General features: G+C 37.7%; 1 protein-coding gene across 1 annotated transcript; it reads right to left on the reverse strand.

Moving 5' to 3' along the window:
• Positions 1 to 10073: 10073 nt before the first annotated feature.
• On the reverse strand, positions 10074 to 10710 carry ASB15 (ankyrin repeat and SOCS box containing 15; the record flags this gene model as incomplete). The annotated part of the gene is given in 2 exon segments (XM_023918677.2): positions 10074 to 10377; positions 10380 to 10710. Coding segments are annotated over 2 exon segments (564 nt in total), but the record flags the coding sequence as incomplete, so codon positions are not given.
• Between the last annotated feature and the right edge of the window lie 8867 nt (positions 10711 to 19577).

Genomic DNA, 19577 nt, shown 5'->3' on the forward strand with positions numbered 1-19577 from the left:
TTTTCTGAAACATGCAGGCCAGCAATATCTGCTAATCTGTGTTGTGAGAGAGGGGGAGGGAGAGGAAGAGAGTTTTGGTACGTGGAAGTAGGAACACATCTATAACAACATATATCAACCTTCTTAAATGATAACACACAGTCTGTTTTAGACAACCAAGCCAATATTTAATGGAAATGTAAATGAACATAATTTGAAGTATTGTTCCTGCCCAACATCATGTCTTTTAAGTCAGTATGGATTGGACACCTGAACTGAAGAATGTTGTTAAGCCAAAGTGCTCATTTAGTTTCATCATTATGCATACAGCTTTACTGACAGTAGAGAGAGGAGATTGAGCATGATTTTCATAAAGATTTTATAAGTATATTTTTCCTTTGATCATTTTTCTATATGAACTTCATGCAGTTATCCTGATCAAGAAATTGTATGAAAGCTTATAGCCATTGTCTTTCCTAACCTACAAAATAATTAATAAAGCAGACATAAGAATACTGTACACCTTAATATAAAATAAATATTTGCAGGTCATTTACATTGACAGAATCTTTGGACAAAATAAAAAGGAGGCAGATGCTTGGTTTATGGAGCTAAGAGTGTTATCTTCACCCTTTTATCTTCATGGCATAAGGTCCCATGATGGGTCAAGTGCACACAGACAAGTCCTTGGGTCCATAGGAGTTCACTCTTTCAGCTGCACCTGCAGAATGAGGCCTGTGCCAAATTCTGAAAAATGTGAAAGAGTAGGAAAATACAATTAGCACCTCTTTTCTTTTAACGTGGCATCATCAATGCTTTTTGGTAGAGCTGACATAGGCATTAAGTATCTGTATAGAGCTGCACTCTAAGCAATTATATTTCTTTGGTATGTCTAGGACAATGGATGACATTGTTATACTTGGAGTTAGTCAGAGAAGCAGCACAATAAAGTTCTCTTTCTTGACTAAATTTTTGCTGACAACATTTTGTTTCATTTTTTGATGGAGTTAGGAAATGTGAACTGGACAGATTATTTTGTTGGAAAATGCTGATTGAAACGGAAATGCTTTTAGAAATATGCTATATTTTATTAGTACAATGTTGATATGTACAATACTGATACGTTCAATCTTAAAAGGAAAAATATGCTGTTAAAAATTAAATCTACTCAAATCTACTGTTTTCCAGAAAAATCTCAGCTTTCTGCTTTTCCTTTTTGTCAGGTACAACAAAATTTTTAAGTCTTTCAATTTTCCTGAGCTGAGAGCCCACTATACAAAGTACAGACATACAGATACCTTAATTGTCTATTCAAACTTCTATATGTATAATCCAAATTTTCTAAACTCAAAGAAACTTCAAAAAGCAGCATGTATTAATCACTTCTAAAATAATATTCCAAAAGAAGATGAAATAACATGATTACCTTCAATATCTCAGCTATTCCTTGCTGAGACACAATACAACACCGGGTCAGTGACGATGTTTTTCTATACAAAATGCCAATGATGTCCATTCTAGCCATGAGATAATTTAAAGATATTACTAAAGACGGACAGTGTACTTTCTTGTACATTTCTCCCCTGAAGCAGGGGGAAAATTGGCAGTCAGATTAGATTATGAGAGGTTTGTGTCCCTTCTTGATCCTATATGACACTTGTGGAATTTTAGGACCTATTCTGTACAGGGAAATGGCCAAAGGCAAAGAGCCATGAACACTTTCTTGGACAATTTTAATAAAAATAATAAGGCTGTAGCACATGGCTAGTTAAAAAAACAAAAAACAAAAAACCAAAAACAACTGTAAAGTCAAGTACTCACAGGTCAGAAAATGTGGGAATAGTATTTGTTGTTGCCTGCTAATGAGCACAGAAACACAGTCCTTAATTACGTAGTTCTGAAATCATATATTTTGATGCTAGACACGTGAGTGAGTACTCAGAACCTTTACTGTTTTTCATTGCATGGGAAAGATCACACACATTTAATAGCCTTTCAACATTTTATTTTTCCCCTGTTCTTCAGCATAGTAAAGCTATCAATTATTTTAATTGTCCAGTGGCCTTTACAGAGGACATGAAGGTGTTTTAGTAAGAGCAAGAGAGGTACAGAAACCTTAAGACTGAAAGTACTCACTAATTTGTAATTTTTGATTCCCCTTCTGGCAGTATTTGGCATTATGCAGGCATTTCAGTTGATCAAAGTTCAGTTCCTGTGGGCATCAGCCATGGCTGAAGCTTCCCATCCTTACAAAATTTCAGATTACAGGTTCCAACTTCCAAGAGCAACTCAGAGCAAAGACAGGAGTGATTGCATTTTCCTGTTATTAGCATTCTTACCTGAAACATCCTGTTTCGTGGTCGCCTTTCTCCTTTCTCAGAACACTATACATGTTCTGATTTCTGAAAAAAAAAAAACCAAAAAAGCCAAAACCAAGCAGTCTGAGCAAACTGTTCTATTTACCTGGCTGTGTTCTCAATCACACCATGATAAACAGTTTAGGAAGAGTCCATTGTGTGCTAGTGAGGTGGCACAGTGAACTTCCTTCCATCACAGGAGGCAGTGAATAGAGCATGAACCATATGTAGCATAGGAGGGCAGATTTCTAGTGGCTACATTGACTGCTGCTTAGGATGAATCCTGCAATTGTACATTAAGAAAAATTTCTTCACGGTTGTCAAGCATTGGAACAGGTGGTCCAGGGAAGTAATTGAGTCACTAACCCTGCATGTATTGAAAAGATGTGTAGATGTGGCGCTCAGGAAAATGGTTTAGTTGTGGTCTTAACAGTGTTAGGTTAACATTTGAACCTGATGACCTAAAAGATCTTTGTGATGATTTGATGAAGTGCTTTTCCAACTCCTAACAGAAAACCCAAATTCACTTCCCTAATGCCCTGCTGAAATCCTGTACGCAGGGAATTAACCTTTTCAACAATAGGCCATGAAAACTCATCTCTCATTCAACAGAATTATTAAAAGGTTTGTTCACTTCAGAACCTGAGCTGAGAGAAAACGAGAACTGAAAGCATGCGTTTTATAGGAGGAGGATTCACTCTGTCATTGTAGATCTTGGCACCCATGGTTCCTGGCTTTCAGCAGCTAGATTTCAGACAAGACTTTCAACCTTTCCTAACCTGCTGGAAAGGTTATTTATTTTCTTGGTTTTACAAGAAGAAACCCTTCTAAGTGTCCTTTTTGCCTTTCCAAGCAATTAACCATTTCAATCAGCAGCCTAGGGAACTCTGTTCCGCTTCTCATGTTACTACACTTGGGGGCACGTTGGCTCAATTGCTTAAAGGCCACAAGCAACATGTGGCAGGTGGTGCTCACCTCTCTCAGCAGCACAAAGCCCACAGTTAAATGTATATTTCCACTCAGATGAGCAGAGGGAAAACTACAGGCAGGCAAAGAAAGGGCTGTACAACCTTGTCCTCTGGTGCAGGACAGTGGCTATTTCAGTCCCAGCTCCTGAGGACAGCCTGTCAGATGGGGCAGATGCGTTGGCTCATACTGAGCTCAGTCCCACGCTGCAGGAACAGCTCCAATTGCCATACAGCACATTAAAAACAATGCACCACAGTACACTGGGCATTCCCCTGTTTTCTGCTGCCCATCTGCAGTGCTGCTTGCTCCTGCCTCCCACCACCACTTTTGCAACCCTCATTCCTCAGCCAACTCCTTCCCTCATTCCATCCACTCAAGCAGACCCCGAGGCACCAGCCCCTGAATTCTCTCTTCATGCCTTATTGCTGCTGTGCTGCCTTCTCCATGCCTGGTCCTGCAGGCTCCCTGCTCCTGCTTTCCCTGCAAGGCCCTCAATGTTCTCAGCCACCTCCACAACCTGTTTGCTGGCCTCTCCTTCCTACTCCTTCTTGCACATCTACTCTGTCCTGCCCTCGTGTTCCTTACTGCCACTCTCCCACTCCCACTATAGCAATATATATATATTTACCTCTATATATGTCTCAGTTTTTGTATGCTGCGTGTACAGACCCAGGCTGAATGCAGAATTCAAACCATGCTGGAGAGACACAGGGTCAAGCAGCCTGGCAAGTACATAAGACCACGAGGCAGACTGATGGGACAAGCTGCAGCTCTTTCCCTTGGGAGACTCACATAACTTGTGAGAATCGTGCACACAGTACTGTGCCTGAAAAGGATGTGTCATCACCTACATTTAACAGTGGTATCAGCAGAGCAAATGGGATGAAGCATGCACTGAAGGTATTTGAAGAAACAATTTTTCAGCTGCTTTTCTCAATGCCAGATGATTCTGTTGCTCACTCCATCTCTCCGGGTGATGCTGTAAACAGGGAGTCACAGAGAAGAAAAAGATGTTTTCTGTTATCCGTGCTGGGGGAACACAAAGTGGGGTAAGTGCAAAAATGACCCTAATTCAAAACCAGTCTTTGCTTGGGAATCAGATTCAGCATTCTAGCTCAAAGACAGATTTTCCCCACAGATTCCCTGCAACACACCATAGGCTACCAGGACGTTCCAGATTTGAGATTCCAGATCCAGGCTGTAGTTTAACAAGTCAGACCATCACAAATGGTAATCAGCTTTTATTAAAAAACATGTGCATGTGGGCTGCCTTATTGCTTAAATCAGTTTTGAAAACAGCTTTCCCAACAGCTGCTGGGAACATAACTATATACCATACACCAACAAGCCACAGGGCAACCACTAATCTAATGCATTTCAGTGGTGGGGGAGTTTGCATAGCCTTACTTATCAAGACAGAAGAGCAAGAGGGAGTGAAGAAGTGATTGGGCTCTGATAGGGCTTCTGATGGGAACACAGTAGCAGACAGAATGCATCCTGGAAGGGGAGTCAAGAGGTCAACCTGACTGCAGGGAAGGATGGGGGAAAAATACATCTGACTGCAAATAAGAACATTTCTGAACTAACAAATTTCTCAACCTTTAATTACAAGAAAAAAAACTCACTGCTCGTATTGCACAGGCACCTTTGTGCATGGATCCTGGAGGTCTATTTTACTATACAGAGAGGATGCTGCTGGGTACCAAGGGTTCAGCAGACTCAGGGTTTATTGCTCCTTTTGTGTACCTGAATCACACTAAAATAAGGAAGACAACAGGGAAAAATAAATCTTATTGAATAAATGTCATTCCCATTCCCAGTTTTCTTTCCTTCCTACACAGCCAATACTTTTTAATCATCTCATGTCAGTACAATGTCATGTTCTGCAATAACAGTGTGAGATGAACCTGCTTATCTTTGACAGCACAAACTGTTCCTGCCAGGGTTTTGCCCAAAGCAAGTGCTTCTTCCTGTCTTTGCAGAACAGCCATTTACTCATTTCTGCTACACCAAAAAGATAAACTGCTTTGTATGCAAGGATGGTCTTAACACTCCTGCTTTCAAATAGCTGCTCTTATTCCTCAGGAAGAATCTCAGCGTGCTTTACAAACATTTGCCAACAGATATTACAAACTATATATAGAAATCATTTCACTTGCTACTGATGTACAGACATAGGGTGACCACAGCAGCTGCTTGGAACTACATCACAATATTGCTCAACAGGTTTGGAAAGGAAGTAGAAGCCACTGTATTGCAAAGAAAGTAACAGAGGAACTGCTGTATGCACAAAAAATGTGCTGTTTGGAAGGGTAATTTCAGTGGGATACAGTTAGCCTGCTACTCTTTAAAAAATGAAGCATAATAAAATAGGTAAAATCTATCAATGTAAGAACTATATTATTTGTAGTGGTATCCGCAAATACACTGTAATATGAGTGTCCATATCAGGTAGTTATTAAATTATAAGTGATTATTAAAACTGCATGGATTTCATCCTTTGTTAATACCTGAGTCCCGGATAATTCTCCCACGTAACTTAGACAAACCTACAGTTTGTCATTCCATTAAAAAAATTACTCTATTTTTTTACACACAGAGAGCAAAACAGGTACTTACTGCATTCAGCATTTCCTTTGTGATGATGTAACTTTTTTTTAAGAGTGTGTGTTTATGAAGATTTTTTTTCAGGAGATGCCAGCAATATAAAGAAGTTACATACTTCAAAAGGAATTAAGTACCAGCAGCAGCACTAACCAGGTAAATTTTCTACTGTTTTTGTTTTGTTTTTATTTTTTGTTAGTCCACATTAATGATAACAGGAGTTCTGGGAATCTACCATGCACAGCATATGTGGACAAATGGCAATGGGTTTGCCCAATTAGGCGTAGAGGTTTCTACTGAAAATTTGAATTTTGAAAATTAAATGTAAATACATTGTACATGCACCAGAGCTACACTTTTATATAATTCTTATGACTGCTGTCCTCTCATTAATATATTTTTGTAGCTTTTCAAGAGAACCCCAGCTCCTTCAGCCATTCCTCATAAGACTTATATTCCAGCCCTTGGAAGTGTTGGAAAAACAACAAAAGAGATATGACCTGTTCTACAGAGAGAAGTCATCACTAATTTATGCCTATGCAAGCCATAGCCAAATCATGGATATTTTAATAGGGTTTTTTCTCTGCCCCAATTAAGGGTCACAAAAAAATCCCTTTGCCTTACCCCAAGGTAGACACAAAAGAGCCTGTGACTTTGTGACTGTGTTTTTCCATGTGTGACTCCTGTACCAATGGCAATAGTCTGAGAAAGGGCAGCTCAGGCACTTTGAGCCCATGCCAGAACATAGACTGCTGCAGTAAAATTGCTGCTCACCTCCCACCTCAGCCTCACCCCCACCTTGATACCCAGAACAAGCTCTGCCATGCCAGCTCCCAAAATTAGATGGTCGTCAGTGCATGGAGTTTTATAGATGACCCACACATAATGTTAGGGCTTCAACAGGGAATAGCTGATCCTATACAGGACTCATGGCTATGGTTTACTCTCCTTTCAGACTGAGCTCTGAAAACACAGCTACAAAGTCCATCCCAGGGGTGCTGAAAAGGCTAAAGGCTGATGTAACCACTGTTGAATGTCTGGCTCCTTGGAGAGCTAGCAGCCTGGTGCAGCTGCTTGTGTCAGATTTTATGAGAAATAGAAACCGAATTAAAGCTCTGATTTCAAACATTATCCCCAAATCAATAGGAGTCCCTATCCTACAGCATGATTGAGTCAGTGCCAGGGCATTTAATTACTTGTAGACAACATTGCCCGGGGGTGGGCATGCCATGGAATTGAGTTGCAGTAGAACAGCCTGTGAGACACACCCAAATAGTTGAGAAAATTAAATTCTGGTGTTATAAGGGTTCAATCACAGTCCAAGTAGGGAAAATAAAAAGTTTTTTTCCTACCAATTTATTTTTCCAGCTGGGGATGATGCCCTTATGTCTTTTCACACAACCACCAGCTCTGGTCCAGTTACATTTCCTGTTTCTACCACCACATAGTAAAGTCCATAGAAGTAGCATCAAATAGTCTGGCTGAAAAATATGGGAGCTGAAAGAGTTGTGCTCAATTCCTAGCTGTGCCATAAACCTGATCTGGGGAAAACAACTCCCTTTCCATGACTACCTCACCTCATATTTAACCTCATAACTTAAAATAAGGTTTTGCCTCTCACTCCATTCAGTTCATAGATGCCTTGAAAATATGAAAGACACTTTCTCATAATGCTACACTTACTTTAGTGTTGAGGGGGGTGGGGGGTGGGAGAGGAGGGAAGCGAGGGTGGGTGGAAGTCTTCAATAAATAAGCAATTTCAATGGTGAAGGACATAAAAGCTTTCAACCAGTATCAGGACACCTCCTATGACAGGCAACCAAATGAAAAAAGGGCCTGGCTGTATTGATTAAAAGATAAACACAACCAAATATCTTTTTAGCTTACCTAATGATATTCAAAGGACTAGTTCATGGTATTTTAAACACTTGGGGCAATGCTCAGTGCTACATCTGAATGCTTTGATGCTGCAGGCAATGTAACTACTGCCTGATGCTTGTATGAAGTCCTAAATATAAACCTTTGCCCGTGAACTAAAATTACTAATGGAATTTGGCTCTAGCCAGAGAAAGGGTTTAAAATCTCCTGTCTAAAGCCCTATTTGATCATGTTTCCTTCGCTGGTTGCAGTATACTTTATCAGATATGGTATTACCCAATTCTTGTGTTATGGTCACTGTATTAATTACAATTACCAGAACTTAAGATTTATTATGCTTAAGCCCATATTTCTGATTAAGAATTCCCACAAAGAAATACCAATTTGTAGGTTAGGAAGCATACATGTATTTATCCTGTTATGTCCAGGAGGACTGTTATTGGCCAGTGACTTTCAGTCAGTCATGTTGAGTTCACTGGGCACTCTGTGCTCAGGCCATGCCTGCAGTCACCAATCACCTGGACCATCCTTCTGTCAGAGGCCTGGCCCACATACCAGATGCCTAGAAATTTTTCACAAGTAACTAAATTATTATTTTTTTGTCCTGGTCCAAATTTCTGGCAAGAACCCCTGAAGTTATGTCTCAGAAAACTTCATGAATAGTAGCCCTACTGAGAGCAGAAGTAGGAATTAAGCCTTCTGTTAAACCTTCTTCATGTCCCAGACCAGTAATTTTCACTTTTTCCATTTGCTCCAGTGAACCTGTCATGAAGAAGGACAGACACACAAAGGTCTAATATAGCTGCCTTTGGAAGTGGAATTACATCTCTGACTCAGAAGTTAGGTTTTATATCACAATGGTATTCAACAAATAATGAGAAATTCTGAAGAACATGGAAAATTTAGGGGGCAAGGCAGAAACATACTGGAGCTGAGCTTTGGTTTGTGTGAATATGTATGTGATAACCAGCATATCTCTCAAAAAACAGGATGCCCAGAGTTGTTGTAGCTGCCCCATCCCTGGAAGTGCTCAAGGCCAAGTTGGAGATGGCTTTGAGAAATCTGCTCTAATGGAAAGTGTCCCCGCCCATGCTAGGGGGCTTGGAACTAAATAATCTTTAAGGTCCCTTCCAACACAAGCACTTGATAACTGTGGGTTCAACTAAATGGATTATGCCCTACATAATCCTGTCATCCACCAATTGAAGTATCTTTTTAGTTGGGAGGGTTTATATAGAAAAAGGCAGTAACCGCAATCAATTTTTAATTAAATATCTTCAAATCTATTCTGTCAGATTCTTTTTCTCTGCATGACAGCATGACTGAAGTTGAGTTTGCTCAAGAACTGATCTGCCAAAATTCTGAAGGAACCAAAATTAAAGTTACAATATTTCTTAGTGCCTACCTAAATTTCCTTAAATTTTGCCAAGCCTTGAAACATGCACACACAGAAGCTGCACCTGGGAACAAACACTTTGCAAAAAATACCTAAAAATAATAATTTAGATGTTTGAATAATTTTATATAGGATCATGATCTTTAATGTACAAAGTATGCTACAACACTTTGGATGAATGTGACCTGACACAAGGAATTAAAATTTCCTATAATAAAAGCATAACATTATTAACTGGAAGTTAGATATTTACCCAGTCTGTCATATCTCTGAACATTCTTCCTATATTTCTGTGAAAAACTGAATTCTTGTGCTTAGAGGAACATAATCCATGCAATCTATAAAAACAAAAGCCACTTTTCCAGCTAAATGTCTTGATCACAGAATAGCAATAAACTCACAGAACTGAAACAGAGAACATATCAAGTCATAATTTCAAAATCTGCACAGAGGAATGCCAAAGAATACATTTTAAAGCAATTACAGAAGATAATTTAAACAAAGCCCTAGCAACGGCCTTCAACAGTCAAACTGATAACTAGTTAGGTTACTTTAAAAGACATTTTCTTCTATGTTTAACCTCTGTGAACCCTTAACTTATGCAAACAGGCCTGAAGGCAAAAAGAAGAAAGCTGTAATCTATGGCACTGTTTTATTCAACAGATATATTTCTTTGAAAACACATCTACTCCACTGATGAGGAAAGGAACAGAAATTCCAGAATCCTGCCTCATGACTTCTTAAAATTTATTTCTAAATCTCTATGAATGCATATATAAAACAATACAATGTATATAATTTTCTCTTTCTCAGAGTCGAAAATAAGAAATGGCTATTTTTGTTTTCAGAGTATCTTTACAGAAAGATTTTGCCAGTATGTCAATCTTAATTCAAAGTTATAATGTTTAAATATGGTTAATGAAAAGAGCAAAGTGAAGAGAAGCAAGGAAGATATGTTTACTTAGGTTTTTGTGTTTAAATTTACTAGTGTATCCTTTATTGAAGAAGTAGTCCAACTGGGAATAGGTGCATGCTCTGGAGCTGGCCACACAAAAGAATTTCCAAAGACACCCTGACACATAAAGTCCAAACACATCTCCTCATTATATCCATGACTGAACAACAGCCTCAGCATCATGTCACCATTCAAAGAATATGCACTGAGGAAATGAGTATCATTAAGCAACAAAATTAGCAGTTGACATCTGCTCCATAAGATAGGAGTAGCTTTACAATTCCATGGCTGTCAGCTCTCACTGCCACGAGAACACAGTTAAAAGGATCCTTGCTTGGATTTGCTCCTGCTTTGAGCAATATTTTGGTGCAAATAATCTCATTGTTAGAAACAGCACAATAAAATGCAGTTTTTCTTCTGCCATCATAAGTATTTGAAGTTACCTCTTTGGATGAAAGAGTGTTGACATCCAAACCATTTCCAATGACAAGCTCTAGACACTGGTTCTGGCCATCTACAGTGGAGTGAACAGTGCTTAACCCACTTTCCTGGATTAAAGTTTAGGATGTGGCTTAAATTAGATACTTTCTGCCCCTGAAAAACAGTGAACAAAATTAGGCAGGTGTAATTTCTTTGCATGAAGAAATTAACCTTCATCCAGCTATATTCTAAATTACCAGCTAGACATTTTACAAAAGATGAAAACACAGAAACACCAGTTTTGAGCACTGTCAATAAGATGTTGTGTTTGTTTCAGTGGTTTTCACTTAACTCTAAGGAGCATGTTTTGCATTTTGCTTTATGCTAAAAATAAAAGCTAATTAAATCTAACACAGCTACTTCAGAAATAGAAATGTATATAAATATGTTTGTAAGTTTACTACAGCCATCTTAGATGTGAACTTGTGCCACACTGTTTCTTAGAGAAAATGTAAAGTCCAAGCTCATACTCACAGATAATACCCCTCACAAGCCACTTTGTGCATGGGAAGCAGTCCTGCTTCACCAGGCACATTGTCACCTCCTCCATATTTCAAAAGCATATTTCATGCAGTCTAGACTACATCCTCCAGCTGCTTGGAACAATACTGATGCATGATCATCTGCTAAGGCTTTGATATCTCCACTTCAAAGGAGGATACAGAACTTATATTTATATCCAAAGTGATTTATAGATCATCATAAAAACAAACCCAGAGTACTTTCCTTCTTATTTTCAGGCATATTTAAGGTAAAATTTTACTAAAGCATGAAATATTTTTTGTGGCAAATATAAAACTCAAAAGCAAAGTAAGAGGTGTACATACACAAGTTCCAGTGCTCATCTGAGTCAGCACTGCTTTGACTGTAAGCATTACAACTGAGGACTTTCAAACTGGCATATTTCAAAAATATTTCATTAATTAATACCAATATAATTCCATACATAGAAGGAAAGATAGGAGGGAGAGAGGGATGGAGGGACTGAGTGGAGTAAAGAGAAACACAAAAGGGCAAGAAGGGCACGTATAGCAATCTCTCCTTGACTGAAATGGGTTGCTTTCAACTCTGCCACTCCTCTCATAAGCATTATGGAAACAGGTAAGCATCACTCCAGTCTACCAGAAACACCTATGCTTCTTTTCCCTCTAGCTCATTTCCTCTTTTTTTCCTGAAAGGCCTCAGCAGTCAGGCAAGATGTATGCCAGTGCAGAGTTGTATTTCTCTTTTCCTGACTACACATCATTATAATTAAGATACTCCAGCACACCACAGTGTGAATGTGAATGTGTGAATGTGAATACCACATTCAGCTGTAACCCCTAATGGTGTTACTCAACATTTTTCCTTATTGTTCACATTTCCATCATTCTTCAGAATATCAACAATGTCTTTGCATGTTTGTTTTGTGGCTTCTTGCATTGCTGACCACTGTTTTATGTACATCTTAAAAGTTTTCTAAGCTTTAGAAAAGCTTTTCCTCATGGTTCTCTTTAAGGAAATTAAAAAGACTTCCAGTCCTAGAAATCTGAGAATCCAATATATGGCAAATAAACAGTAATGTCATCTTCTTGGGAATTCAAGGTTCTCAAATACAAGCTCAAAACTTTCTCAGTTTGAAGCATGGAATGCAAAAGCCACTTTGATTCTGGGAATCCATAAGCACGTATATCAGAAGGAAAGCAAAAATTAAAATCACATAATATGCACATATTGTCCTTTTAAAGTTGTTGCAAACATTACAGTGTCCTGAGATAATTCCACTCGTGACTTTCACCTGGTAGCTCAGATCCTGGTGTGCACTCTGTGGCTGTTGTCAGCCAAAGTACAGGTGACATCTGCCATACTTAAAGGTCACATTCTGTTGTTTTGAGGTTCCATAGTTTTCATGGATAACTACTCTTGCAAATGATTTCCATATAAAAGAGTGATGCTGAGTAAGAGTTTTATTTCACTTCTGAAAAGAAGGAATTTCTGCTTTGGAATAGCAGATCACTCAGTGCTGGGGCAGCTGAGGTAGATCACCACCATAGGGTTAGCAAATTTGTAAATGTCCCATTATATAAGATTTTCAAGAGGCAACAGTCTTCATAATTATACACAAGTGCTTTGAAGAATAGCATGACCAAATGTACCTGGAAGCTGAGATCATCCTAGTAGATAGATACTCCTTCAGCATGTACCTTTGTACTAAGGAGATCTCTCATCAGAGTTGTAAAATTAAAAAGAGTAACTAAATCATGAGCATAATCTATTAAGTGTTAAGCACCTGACCCTCTTTTTCACTGAAACTAGGATTGAAATATATAATGCACAACAATATCTATATCCACCTTTTCAGTGCTAAGTGACAGGAAAACATAAAAAGCATTACATAAACAATACACAGATGACAGACATCACTTTCAGGAGTTTGTATAGAGAAATATTTAGGAAACTTAATTGTCATAATAAGGGAAAAGAGCTTTTTCATCAGCTCTAGTTAACTCTTCTGCAGGATTTAATGAATCTGCAGGATTCATTAAAAGTAATGGCTGAATATAGGTGAAATTTCACAGACAATTATTGAAAAGAACTGAAAGTAAGATATTTCTGAAAAAACCTTATAAATGCCTCAGGGCCGTAAAATGATTTGCAGTATTTACATCAAATGAAAGTTAATAAAAAGTCAGATACATGAATATTTCAATACTCATAATTGCATTATATATTTTATTTTCTCATATTAATTTCACAGATTTATTCTCTTCAGAATCATGCAGTTATTTTGACATTTAACAGAAACTGAAAGTTAATATAACTAAATTACTCACGTACAGTAAAACTCATTTAAGTCCACCAAAGGCTTAAAACCTTCCTAAGGAATCATATTTCTTAACAGCTGGGCACTTATGGTGTAGTTGAAACTTGTGTTCAGCACAAGTGGGGAGGGAAACAAGATGAGTAATTTTTCAAAATACCTGACTACTCCTCAAGAAGCCAAGCCTCAAGAAACCATCTGATAAAACCAAAAATCTCCACTAACCTCCAGATGTCCAGAAAAAGTATGTTCCAGTTAAAACAGTGGACTGTTCTTGTATTGTACTTCTACCCTAAGATGGTCAAATAGGACCAGCTTAAAGGTAGCACCTGACGGTACAGAGAAGGTACCTTGAATAAAAAAATTGGTCCCCTTTTCTTGGAAGCAGCTCAGCATTCAACTAAAACATAAGCAGCATCTTAAAGATCATCTCAGTGATCACCTGAAGCTGATGAGTGCTGAACAGACTGTTGGGTATTCATCAGCATCAGCATCTTGGGCATTCTGTTTCATCTAAAATAATGTAGCTAAACCACGCAAGCCAACAGGAGCGCTGGGATGAGAACTGAGCAAAGAAGCATTACCAGTCATATTGCTTAAACCCAGAGAGGGAAGTTAGCAACAAGAAGTGGTGTTTCTCCTTGTAATTTATGGTATTGGGATAAACACCCTTTTCCAGGATTATCTGCACATTTTCCACAAAGCCAGTTTTTGCTGACAAAGTTAATGCTGTTTGCCATTGCATGTTTTGTATTACCATGTTTATTCATAAGATGCTAGAGGTAAGAAAGTGAAAAAAGACAAAACAAACACATAGACAAAACAAAGGCTGTTAACACATACGTATATATCAGAAATCCTTAAATGCTAAGTTCTTATGAAAGTGTTTATAATTATGTTAACCTGACCAGTACTACCAAACACACTGAATATAGTAATTTTTGCTTTGTATGTAAGCTTCTGAACAAAATGTTAAAAATGGTCCAACTTATTTGCTGGTGTAAATTGATGCAACTTTTCCAAAACCAGAAAATGTGCCTGAACATTTAAATGACATAAGCAGGATGCTCCATGGAGGACTTGGCGAAATGTCTTTTAGTTAACAGTTCTAGCCTGTTGGTGTCTTTGCTGCTCCCCTTATCTTAAGGGATATTTTAACCTTTCTTGTCACCTAAAGTGATTTAAAATACTTGTGGAATTGGCTAAGCTGCAACCTCATGCAATAGAAACCACTCCCTTTGATGAGTTTCCTTCAGAACATATGTCAAGTTCATAAGTTCTTAAAGCCCAGATATTTGATCTTAGAAATGTGAACAGATAAACATCATGCAGTTGAAAAAATAATATGCCAAAAGCTCAGATTTGCAAAGGGACTGATTTATTTTATTTTAGGGGTGTTTTTGTTTTCTTTTGTTTTGTTTTGTCCCCAGGACACCTTTCTTCATGGATGCTTCAATTTTCTTATTGTTCTCACTAGGTGATACAATAAAATGGTCTCATGTCATTAATTATCTCTTTTAATGGTCCTTAATATGTTAAAACACCCCAAAACAAACCACAACACTCATAAATATTGTTTTATCTTCATACTGCCAAAGCAGTGGCTATTAAGGAAGACAAAGGACTTTGGACTCTGCATTACTTCTGCAGAACCTGAACTACTAAACTTGAAGTTTAATGGACATTCACATGAGTTCAGTACACAACATCAGGCCATGGTCAAGCCATGCCAGCTATTATTTTCAAGGTGCGAGAGTCATTGAAATGCTCAGTGGATTAGTAACAGAGTATGTAAAACCTTTTAACTATAGTCATCAACTTAAATTCAGTCTGCTCGTATCACCAACTGCAACAGTGGCTTATGTTCACAATGATTTTTCCTTATGATATCAACCAACCATCTTACTAGTAAATTCTCATTATAACTGGAAGGTCAGGAATGTTCCTCTTCACAGAGGACACACAACCTCTTCTAGATTTTTGAACTGTAAAATGCAGTCTTTATAAGTTGTAAAACACACACACACACAAAAAAGTTTTAATATATGCTGTACCTACCTCAGATTTTTCAAATGAGCTTTGGGTTTTGATAGTTTCTCTGTTTGATTCAATCTTAGAGGCTTAAACCCATTTGTCCTGTTAAATTTCTTTTTTTATTTTTTTATTTTAAAATTACAACTCTCACAGTTTGTGCAGTCGTGTTCTTTCTACCACACTGAACTGGTTTAGGGAAAATTTGGGAGAAAACCTCCAAATGGGGTCTGAACACTTACTATCCTCAAAAATGTTGCACAAATATTACACAATTATACTAAGTTCCTGTTCTATGTTTGTCACAGAAAGATCATGGTTCTAGTCATCCTGAATATAGACAAGGAATATTGGAAATGCTATTTGGAAGAAGACATTATTTTCAAGGGGAAGTGTTAACTTCCTTTTCAGACTAGTTTCTGCATTGCTCTTGTAAGCAGTAGGTCACTCAAAGTACCATAGTCAATATTATAATCCCACCCACAAATACCTTACTACTTAGTATATTATGATAAAGCCTGCAAACCAAAATTTAATTAGTAAGGGCTTACATTCAGATTGACTCAGAAACTAAAGGTCTCTTGGACTCAGATTCCCACATGATACAGTTTCTTGACTCTTTCAATGTGTACTGGAATCATGGCCTGGGTTTTAACTGCAAGGAAAGAAATCTGAAGGAAGATGTTAAAAATTTCTACTTCAATCCCATTTTCTCTGATGGAGAAAATATACAACTTGGGTCTTGAGGGCCATCTCCGAACACAAAAAAACAGGAGTCCAAGAATAATAAAAAAATATTCACAAACACATTTTCGTTTGGAGCTTAGAAAAACAGACCCTTATGCTGTTAATAAAGGATAAGCTTTTCTGAAGGTTCTCTGTCCCTTCCTATTGTATCCAGTTAAGGTTTCAGCATAACAGGACAAAAAGAAGATTTAACATAGAAGTTTGACTGATGAACTGCTTGTCACAATGTGGACACATGTACCACTCTCCCTCATCTCTTGTGGGCAATGCACTCCATTGACAGGCAGGAGAATTCTGAGGCAAGGCTCTTTTATGCATTTTTCCTCTCATTTTCATTAACACTTCTGAAATTCTGATGGCACCTTAAAGCTTCCATCATTTAACCCACAAATACACTCTTGTTATGAATACTCACAAACCTTTTAGAGAGCAAAGATAAAATCTCTCCTGGACTAGCACTTTCAGAAGTATACATTAACAAATATAACTACAACCTCAGCCTGCCATCAGCTAACAGGAAAGTACATTTTAGCGTACATTAATATCTCATTGGCAGCTAAGAGGCGCTCCTAATGAAACTGAAACAGTTCATTTACACAAGATAATTTATTAAGGAAAAATATTTAACATTCATTTCCTCATTCCTCCACAACTGCTTTAAGACAGAAGTTACCTTCCCTTTTTCCACCTTTCATTTTGAAAACTCTCCATTTGAAGACTTCGTGCCATTGATAAAACATTTTTTTAAGAATCAAGATCACCCTTTTGGGTCCACATGGGTGGACCTTCATGCCCCGCCAGCCTTACTGAAGTTGCTGTCCTCAGGAGAGTTGAGAATTACTATATTCCAGCCCATCATATTATATTTACACCAGAGCCTGAACTGAAGAGGCTCCTGAAGATTTACATAGGCCTTAGTCCAGACCCTCACATTGCAAACCTTCTGAAAAAACAGTCAGTTTAGTGTATTACAAAACCTTTTTAACCATATTTACATATGTTCTGCTCCTGCCAGATGATCAATACGCTCCCAACATCAGTTTTTCTCAGGAAGAGTTTAGAACACTAAGCAAGATAATATTTTCGTAATAAAATCCTTTTATTTTCATTAATATGTATCTCCTTTCTCTTTCTCTCTAAAAGATCACAGGAATAAATCAATTTAGAGGCCACCACAGAAAATTTTCTCTGGTTACGCACTTTCTATACCCAAAGGTTTCTCCTGCTTTGCTATACTCCCCTGAGTGATTTCACCACAGGCATCATAAAGCTCTTGAACATGAACTTAACCAGAAAGGTCTCAGAGCAGCAGTGTTTCAGAATTGCTGTATGTACTATTTTCAAATGATCTTATCCCACAAAATAAATTGTAAAATGAGAAAGTTGGTAAGGCAACCAGTTACTGTGACAGGGTAGAGTAAGTATAAGGCAAAGAGCTCCCCACAGCACAAGCACTGGACACACTGCCAAGGGTCTACACGCGCTTTGAGAGCCTGATTTGCTATATCACTGCTGGTAATACTCTGTGCTGAGGTGACAAGGTCTGACCAAAGCATGGATGTTCCACAAGGATCACAGGGGAACATAACAGCAGGGCTGATACACTGAGCAGCAACAGAAACATCGCTCCTACATTACGTGATGTGGCAATGAAAAGGCTAAAAAGCTCAGCAGGAAAATCTTCTTCCATTCACCCTTGGCAGCTTCTCAATTTCCAGGCCCACACACTAGATCACTGGAAACAATTGCAAACCCTTACTCTAAAAGAGTTTTAGTTTTTTGTATTACAAAGAATATTTTCCTTAAACAACAATTTGAGTATCCTGATATTTTTCTGATTTTTTTATAGTCACACCTGAAAGACTACATATTACTTCTTGATGTTTTATTTAGAAAACTTTTATTTTCTCTCTAAATTACTGTTTTTTCATTAGAAAGAATATGAACTACTTGATAATCACAGAAGTGGGATCTCTCCTTGGAAAGAAGTGTATCAAATATTTATTGCTTTTAAATACATAAAGTTATGTGAGAATTAATGTTATTCTCATTAAAATAAACTAGACAATTGTAGCTTTACTCTAAAAATAGAAGGCCCTTAGGCATGCACAGAGGTTATTCATAGCAATGAAATAATTACTAGCAATCTAAATTTGGACTCAGTCTCTTAAGTATTACATTTTTAAACAATTTCTCTGTTAGTCTAATTGGCGAGCATACCACAGTCACACCATTTCAACCCATTATCTGGCCAGTGTTACTCTGAGGCCTGCACTTTGAACAGCCAGGAATGGTGCCCTGCAAGCTGAGGTGTCCTGTGATACTTCTAAAATTAAATACACAGTTGCTAGATAAATTAAGGTCTGACCTTGTACAACTGTAACATAAGCAGACTGGACCCTCAGGAAAGTATTACAGATGACTTCTCTAAAATCTCATCAAATGTAACACGAGGTCTGGGGATACAAGATTATCTGTGCCCCCATTGGTTAAACAGCTCCCATTAAGAAAATTAATTATTTGCCAATTATTCTCAAGCCGTGTGTTAACAACATATGGAAGCATATTTACATAAATCACAACAAATTTGAGGTTTAGCCTTTAACTAGTTGCAGATCCCACAATATTACATCACTGAAGATTAATCTCTCTCTCTGAGGCTGACATGATGCAAAGCTTTATAGATTCAATGACAGACAATTACAGCACTTATTTAACTAGTTTAATAACTTGAAATTGACAAAGAAGCAGGAGGCATGGCACACAGCAGTGATGAAAATACAGAATAACTTTAGAGTAAGATCAAGAACAGCAGCATCCAGCAAGCTAAACCCAGGCACGGGATGAGGAAGAAGCTGGAAACATCGCAGATTCAAAACCTCTGTGTTGTTCTGGTTTCAACCAATTAGTTACCATTTTTACCATAATGAACAGACAATAAGGATACACAACAAACTGAAAAAAAACCCTAAACTTGCAACTTGTCTTTAATTGTTCTAATGAAATTAAATTTACAGTGAACTCCTCCATGACTTTTAACTCACTTGCATTTATAAAACCATGGAAGTGTAAGCTTAACTAAGGCACTACATGCATCTCAGTCTTTGAACATGAGATCAACAAAAACATTTAATGATGATAAATAATATTCACTGCAACTTCTTTGGCCAGTGTGATGTAACTAAAGGTGGCATGCCCCTAAAAAACCCCAGTATAACAGAAGCAGACAGAAACAATGTGGAGATCCTGCTCTACTGCTGACTATGAGATGATATTGAGAGAGATATATTCTTATCTAATTAAGAAAATGAAAAATATGTATTTATAATACATATAAAGAACACAAATGCTACAATTATTTACTTTTATTTTGTTCATTTC

This window comes from Cyanistes caeruleus, chromosome 4 (genome assembly GCF_971803275.1).
Source record: "Cyanistes caeruleus chromosome 4, bCyaCae1.hap1.1, whole genome shotgun sequence".
Taxonomy (NCBI): domain Eukaryota; kingdom Metazoa; phylum Chordata; class Aves; order Passeriformes; family Paridae; genus Cyanistes; species Cyanistes caeruleus.